At 29.6% G+C, this 8,121-nt stretch overlaps 1 protein-coding gene across 1 annotated transcript; it reads left to right on the top strand.

Annotated features, from left to right (window-relative positions):
- The first annotated feature begins 314 nt into the window (after positions 1-314).
- LOC123263496 (protein PFC0760c-like) lies at positions 315-8,095 on the top strand. Its single transcript, XM_044726305.1, has 6 exons — positions 315-810; positions 847-3,204; positions 5,244-6,091; positions 7,074-7,187; positions 7,264-7,417; positions 7,837-8,095. Exons 1-6 carry the CDS (start codon positions 390-392, stop codon positions 8,061-8,063), a joined length of 4,122 nt encoding a protein of 1,373 aa, XP_044582240.1. The 5' UTR covers positions 315-389; the 3' UTR covers positions 8,064-8,095.
- The last annotated feature ends 26 nt before the right edge of the window (positions 8,096-8,121 follow it).

Here is an 8,121-nt window from a genome sequence, read left to right as displayed (position 1 = left end):
TAATTTAATTTTCATTTTAAAAAATATTATTTTTTACACGTGGAATTAAAAATTATTTTTTTTAAACCAATTTAATAAAAAAAAAATTAAATGTCAAATAATTAATTTATAATAATTATTTTAATTATTAAAATAAATAAAAAAATTTTTAAAATGAACTTTAAAGCAAAATTTTAAACAATTATTTTTATTTACTTGTTTAATAATGACAGCTAATTAATTTTGATCAGCTGATTATTGAAATTTAAGGTTTAATTTAATTTAATCAAATAATAATAATTATTTTAACAAATAAATTATTAAAAAAAAAAAATAATTAATTTAATTATATTTTTTTTAGATATGAAAATTAAATATTAAATCAAGATCAGCTGTAATAAATAAAAAAAATGGTGACTGAAAATAAAGAGCCTGAAAAGCCGATTAACAAATTAATCGGCTACAGAAAAGTTCCAAACAGAATCCGCGATCGTATGATAGACAATTCTTTAGCACACAATTTTATTGTACCTGATGATGAAAAGTTAAAAAAGAAGGTCTTGGTTAAAACCAAAATCTTCAATCGTTTGCTGAGGCTGAATAATTACAGCTACAATAGGTATGTACAGCTGAAGAAAAAAATGATAGAATTTCTAGCTGATGTGGAGAATATAGAAAGCTTGGATAATATTGATCATATTTTTGATAAGTTTGTCTTCCCAATTGACGACGAAGAACCTATAAAGGCTGTTAGAGATATTAGTGATAGTTTTGATGATTCTGATGATGATGATGATAATAATAATAATGATTCGGAATCAGCTGATAGTGAAAAAGAAGACGGAGATCATAATTTTGATCAATATAAAGCAGCTGGAGCTGAATTTAAGCTAGAAAGTGTTGATGTTGATCATCAAAGTGATAAATATTTAATATCAGGTCAGAATCTAAGTGATGATATTGATATTGAAGATGATAAATCTTTATTGTTAGCTCATAGCCAGGAAAAGGTTGATGAATCTTTATTACAAGGTCATAATCAAAATGAAGATGATGATATTGATATTGAGGATGATAAATCTTTATTTTTGGTTCATGGTCGAGATAAAGTTGATGATGTTAATGATCAGTGTGATGAATTTTTAGGAGCTGAACAGGATCAGGCTATTGTTAGTAGTCAGGATGATAAATCTTTAGTTTTAGAGAACAATCTTGATGATCAGGTTGATGAATCATCAAGACCAGGTCATAAAGTTGATGATCAGGTTGGTGAATCATCAGGTCCAGGTTATAGTCAAGATATTTTTGATGAATCTTTGGGATCAGGTCATGGTGATGATCAGGTTGATGAATCTTTAAGATCAGGTCATAAAATTGATGATCAGGTTGATAAATCATTAGGACCAGGTCATAGTCAACATAAAATTGATCAATCATCAAAATCAGGTCATAAAGTTGAAGTTCATGATGATGAGTCATCATTATCAGGTCATGGTGATGACCAAATTGATGATCAGGTTGATAAATCATCAAGACCAAGTCATAAAATTGGAGTTCATGATGATAAATCATCATTATCTGGTCATAGTCATGATAAAGTTGATGAATCATCAGGACTAGGTCATAAAATTGATGATCAGGGTAATGAATCATCAAGACCAGGTTATAAAATTGGAGTTCATGATGATGAATCATCATTATCAGGTGATAGTTATGATAAAATTGATGAATCTTTAGGACAGAGTCATAAAATTGATGATCAGGCTGATAAATCATCAAGACTAGGTCATAAAGTTGATGATCAGGTTAATGACACTTCAGAACCAGGTTATAGTCAAGATATATTTGATGAATCTTTCGGATCAGGTCATAGTGATGATAAAGTTGATGAATCTTCAAGACCAGATCATAAAATTGAAGTTCATGATGATGAATCATCATTATCAGATCATAGTCAACTTATAATAGATGATCAGGTTGATGAATCTTCGGGCGCAAATCATAAAGTTGAAGTTCATGATGATGAATCATCATTATCAGGTCATAGTGATGACCAAATTGATGATCAGGTTAATAAATCATCAGGACCAGGTCATAGTAAACATAAAATTTATGAATCATCAAGACCAGGTCATAAAACTGAAGTTCATGATGATGAATCATCAAGACCAGGTCATAAAATTGAAGTTGATGATGATGAATCATCATTATCAGATCATAGTGATGATAAAATTGATGATCAGGTTGAAGAATCATCAAGACCAGGTCATAAAGTTAAAGATCATCATGATAAATCATCATTATTGGGTCATAGTCAAGATAATCTCGATAATATTGATAAAAATGATTTTATTGAAGAAAATTCTATTGATTTGGATATTGTAAAGCATTCTCCATTAATTTCAGAAGATCAAGATCATGAAAAACAATCTTTAAGTGCAAAATCAGATGGTGAAGATGGAGTTAATGATCAAGATAGAATAAGTGAAATAAATCAAGACTTAATTGAAGAAAGTTCATTAGACTCTAATGGAAGATTGGAAATTATATCCAAATCTGGATCAGAAGCAGACTTTACCTCTTTGAATTACAATTCACCTATTAAAACTCAAGCTAGAGTCAATGGAAATGATTTAATTGAAGATCATCCATCAGATAAATCAGAATTGCAGGATCTAGATGATAATTTTATTGAAGAGCATTTTTCAGAGTCTGATGGAGAAAAGCTTTGTATATCCAGATCGGAGTCAGAGCATGATGCTAATAGTCAGGATGGTAAAAATAATAAGGTTATGATTAAAGATGATGATTCAGACTCGGATAGTCCAAGGCTTTTTTTGTCAAGATCAGAGTCAGAAGTTGAAAGCAATGATGGAAGATCAGGAAAATTAGAAACTGAAGATGATGTGGATTTTGTTGGAGAACAATCTTTAATTCAGTCTAAAGAATTAAGTCTAAATACTGTTCAAAAGACAGGTGATGAAGAAGATGAAGAAGATGATGGAAAATCTATAACTTCTCAATCAAAACAAGAAGATTATGATAATGATAATGAAGGAGATGATGATAGTAATAAAGAGTTAGCTTTATCAGTTTTTAATGATAATGATAATGGAAATCATGAAGATGACTATGATGATATTATAGACAAAAGTGTGATACTTAGTTTTCCTGATTTGGATAAAGATGACAATAAATCAGAACAAGATGTTGATGTTCAGGATAGTAAGTATTCATTTTTCATTAATTCAGATAATAATAATAATAATAACTAATAAATTATTATTATTATTTATTATTATTATTATTATTATTTTAGTAATAATAATAATAATAATAATAATAATAATAATAATAATAATAATAATAATAACATCGTAGCAGAGTACACGCGGGATGCCGGAATGTCTTTTGGGTTGGACAAGTGTGCGGTCGTACATCTGGCGAGGGGTAAGTGCTCTGTTACGGGTGATGATGTCGAGTTGGTAGATGGGAGCGTTTTAAGACAATTAGACGCCGGAGAGTTGTATAGATATCTAGGAATGGAAGAGCACCGCATGCATGCGGTCTCCGAAGTCCAAGCAACTCTCCGTAGCGAGTATGTTAGGAGACTCCGGAAAATTTGGTCCTCCGAACTTTCCGGCAAAAATAAAGTCTCCGCTACTAACACGCTCGCTGTCCCAGTCTTACTATACTCTTTCGGTGTCTTAAAATGGGCCCGAAAGGATCTGCGAGATCTCGACATCAAAACCCGTAAGACTATCAACATGAACCGGAGCATGCACCCCAATTCATCAGTCGCCAGATTATACCTCTCCCGGTCCATCGGTGGGAGAGGTCTGCAGAGTTTGGAGCGGCTGCATGATCGTTTGGTCCTGGGTTTAACACACGAAGTTGTCAATTTCACTGCAGACGAGGATGACTTTCTTATGCAAATTGTTCATAAACATGAGAATGCGCATAAGGGGTCGTTCTTGTATAAGGCAGCTATATATGCAGCAAGAACCCTTGGTCTTGGAGAGATAAACGCTCTTATGGAACTCCGAAAGGAGGAATTCAAGAGCGTCATCAGGAACGCCGAGGAAAAACTACTCCTAGGCGAACTGATGGACAAGTCCATGCACAGCGTGTTCTTCAAACACGTGCGTGATCATGGCTTGTCCACCCAGCTGACGTTTTCCTTCTTAAAGTCAGCTGGCCTGATGTCCGAGACTGAAGGGTTCATATTTGCTTGCCAAGATGGTGTCATTAACACTCTAGAATACCGTAGCAAGGTGCTCCAGGTGCAGCTTCTGGACACGTCATGTAGGATGTGTAAACAACACCCGGAGACGCTCATGCACCTTTTGTCAGCATGTCCTGTGCTGGCGAGAGGTGCATATATCCAGCGTCACAACGCTGCCCTGAGAGTACTGTACTACTATCTTCGTCATTACTACGGTATTGATATGACACCAGTGCTGCCTTATCTGCCAGGAGATATTCCCCAGGTTGTTGAGAATGACAGTTGCAAAATTTATTGGAACATGCCGTTTGCAACAACTCGGCGGATAGATCACAACAAACCTGATATTGTGCTCTTCGACAAGGCTACTCGTGACATTTATGTCATTGAGTTCTCGGCCCCGGCTGAATACAACATCTCAGCCAAAGAAGAGCACAAAAGACAGATATATCAGGATCTCCTGTTTGAAATTGGCAAACTTTACCCAGGTTACCGTGTCAAGCTCGTCGTCCTGATTGTTGGCGTCCTCGGAGGGATGAAACAGTCTTTTGTATCCTCACTTGCCAGAGTTCCAGCTTGCTCATCAAAAGCTGAATTCTTGGCGGTCAGGATGCAGAAGGCTGTCATACTAGGTTCCCTCCGTCTACTTAGGAAAATGACTTTGGCCTGCTGTGATCACTAACCGCCTTGTTGTGCGGAGTGGTCCAGCAGTAATGGATGGAGCTCAGGCTGGGCCCTCGGAGAATCGGACTCCGGGGACAACCCCCCTGAGCATTTAATAACATTTAATAACATAATAATAATAATAATAATAATAATAATCGAATAATACTATTATTATTATTATTATTATTATTATTATTATTATTATTATTATTATTATTATTATTATTATTATTATTATTATTGTATACTTAATTTTATTAAATCAAAGATGGTTAATATTATAAGCCATTATTATTATTATTATTATTATTATTATTAAAGAAAAATTCTTGCAATAGTAATAGTAATAATAATAATAATAAAACTTTTTCAGATTTCGAGACTACAGACCATTTAATAAAATCAGAATTAGAAATTAATAATGAAAAAATTCAGGCCAGTTATAAATCTCCGACTTCTGATGAAGACGATGATTCTCAAAAAAATTTTGCAAACTTACAAAACATTACTTGGTCTCCATTAAAATTAAATCAAGAAATTGAAACTGATGATAATAGTATCAGCAAATCATCATCTTCCATAATTGATGAAAATTTGGTTAAAAAAATTCCAGAAAAAAACAAAATACATTCTGAACCTGGAGCCAAAGTCATAAATGACAATAGTCGATCGCCAGTAATTGACCATGATAACTCCAGTCAATCTTCTCAAGGAAGAAGCAAATGCCAATTAAAAATAACTAGCAACCAGGTCGTCGTTTCAAAGTACACTATCATTAAAGACAAACCTAAGCCCCAACTTAAATCTCCAGCTGCCAGCAGGAATTCTTCGGATGATGATGATGAAGAACAAGTGGTGAAGAAGAGCAAGCTAGCTAGAGCTGTTAGTCCAGAACGGCGGCCCAAAAAGCAAGCTTCTCAAAAAAAGGAGCAAGATGATGAATACGATAGTGAAGAAGAATTGATTAAATACATGAATCGCAAGAGGTCTATGGTGAAGACTAAGAAAAAGTTCGGAGGAAAATCTTTGACCAGTCCGACTATCGAAGACTCGCTTAAGTTTGTTAGGAAGAAAATATTACCTTTCAGTGATTATTATCAGTCGACTGAGAATGAACAAGGAAACGCTTCGATGGTTGATGATTATGACTCTTCAGAGTGTTCTGAGAGCGATTATGTTTTTGATAAAGAAGCAGAAGCTTCTTATATTCACTACAATGATGTAAGAATTATTTTTTTCTATTTATTTTGTTGTTAAAACTTATTTTTAAATATTTAACAATTTGCTTGCGAGAGAAATTTATTAAAAACGCCATCTGTTGGAGGAACCTTTAAGTATAAGGTTGTGGAGGGGGTATATGACGTCATAAGAGGTTGGCAAACGAGCAGAGAGTGTGTTTTTAAACGCGAAGCGCAAAAAATGCTGTTTTTTTAATAAATTAATCAATAATTACGATAAAAAATTAATTAATGCAATAAAATTATTAAATTTTAATAAAAAAAGTTATATTTATTTTCTAAAAATTCAAAAATTTAATTAAAAAATGAAATAACTAATTTTTTATGTTAAAAACTTGGATTTTTTTTTATTATTTAAAAAAATATATAAAAGAAACTTTAAAAGGACTTACAACGCCATCTGTTGATAATATTTCATTATAAAATTGTGGAGGGGGTATATGACGTCATAAGAGGTTGGCAAACGAGCAGAGAGTGTGTTCTAAAGCGCGAAGCGCAGAAAATGCTTTTTTTTTATTAAATTAATCTATAAATAATTTTTTTTTTAATAATTGTTAAAAAAAAGACTTCTTAAAAATTTTAAATTATTTTCTTGGTCAAAAAAATTTTTAAAAATTCTGGCGCAAAAAATTCTTTTTTAACTAAATTAATCAATAAATTTTTTTAATAATTATTGTTTATTCTTTTAATTCTAGCGCATAAAATTCTTTTTTTGCTAAATTAATTTATAAATTTTTAGTTTTTAAAATTATTAATTATTAATATTTAATATTTAAATTATTATATTATATTTAAATAATTAATATTTAAAAATTATTAAAATTAAAAATTAAAAATCTTAAAAATTTTTTATTATTATTTTGAATTCAAAAAAATTTTTTTAAATTCTTTTTTTGATAAATTAAGTATATTAATATTATAATAGGATAAAAAATTGATTTTTTAATTAATTAATTTTTGTTTAGATTGATCAATACGCTGAAAGCAAAAATTTACAGGATTTGTATTTAGAGACGACTTTTACTTATGAAGATTTGAGCGAAGATGATGAAATTTTTATGATGGAATTTCCTAAATCTGTAAGTAGTTTTTAAAATTATTTATTGAAATTTTTTTTTTATTAAATATTGTTAAAATTATTTTTTTTTATTGTAGATTATTGAGAAAGGAAATTTAGAAGGCCAACAAATGAAACTTAAAAAGAAATACTTGGAAATTGGTGACACTAGATATAATATAAGTAAAGTTGAAGATGATGAAATTAATTTGGTTTTAAAAGATAATCATTACGATGATTCATATCGAATAGGTAATAATTATTTATTATTATTATTGTTATTAGATAATTTAATTTAAGAATTTTTTAATATTTTTTGGTAGAGTTTAAAATTATTGTTTGATTATTTATAATTAATTTAATTAATAATAAATTTTTAAATAATTTCAAAATTTGATTAAAAAAAAATTTTTGAATAATTTTTAAACTTAATTTAATTATTCAAAAATTTTTTTTTAATTTAATTTTAAAAAAATTTTTGAATAATTTTTAAACTTAATTTAATTAAAAAAAAAAAATTTTTTTTTAATAATTTTTGAACTAAATTTAATTAAAAAAATATTTTGAATGATTTTTAAATTAAATTTAATCAAAAAGAAATTTTTTTCAATAATTTTTGGACTAAATTTAAATTAAAAATTTTTTTAAATATAAAATTAATTTAATTTCAGAAAATATTCAACCAATAAAATCAATTATAATCCACGAGCCTAAATCACCAGTTCCAGACGAAGAAATTATTGATGACTCAAAAGAACCCAAAATATCATTTCCAAAAAATTTAAAAACAAGAAATCCACTAGAACTAAATAAACAGCCAATTAAAGCGACTTCCAAAAGAAAAATTGACCTAGAAAATAATTCACTAAAAACGAAGAAATTAAAATTAATAAATTAACTATTTGATATTTTTTTAAGGACTGTAAATATTGTATATTAATATTAATAATAATAAA

Source organism: Cotesia glomerata, linkage group LG4 (assembly GCF_020080835.1).
Source record: "Cotesia glomerata isolate CgM1 linkage group LG4, MPM_Cglom_v2.3, whole genome shotgun sequence".
Classification (NCBI taxonomy): Eukaryota; Metazoa; Arthropoda; class Insecta; order Hymenoptera; family Braconidae; genus Cotesia; species Cotesia glomerata.
The sequence above is the reverse complement of the archived record's forward strand: the minus strand, read 5'-3'. Positions and strand labels throughout refer to the sequence as shown.

Coding starts and splice junctions, on each gene's coding strand:
- LOC123263496 (XM_044726305.1), top strand. CDS start 390: ATGGTGACTGAAAATAAAGAGCCTGAAAAGCCGATTAACAAATTAATC. Junction 811..846: donor TTCGGAATCAGCTGATAGTG/AAAAAGAAGACG, acceptor TTGATCAATATA/AAGCAGCTGGAGCTGAATTT. Junction 6,092..7,073: donor CTTATATTCACTACAATGAT/GTAAGAATTATT, acceptor ATTTTTGTTTAG/ATTGATCAATACGCTGAAAG.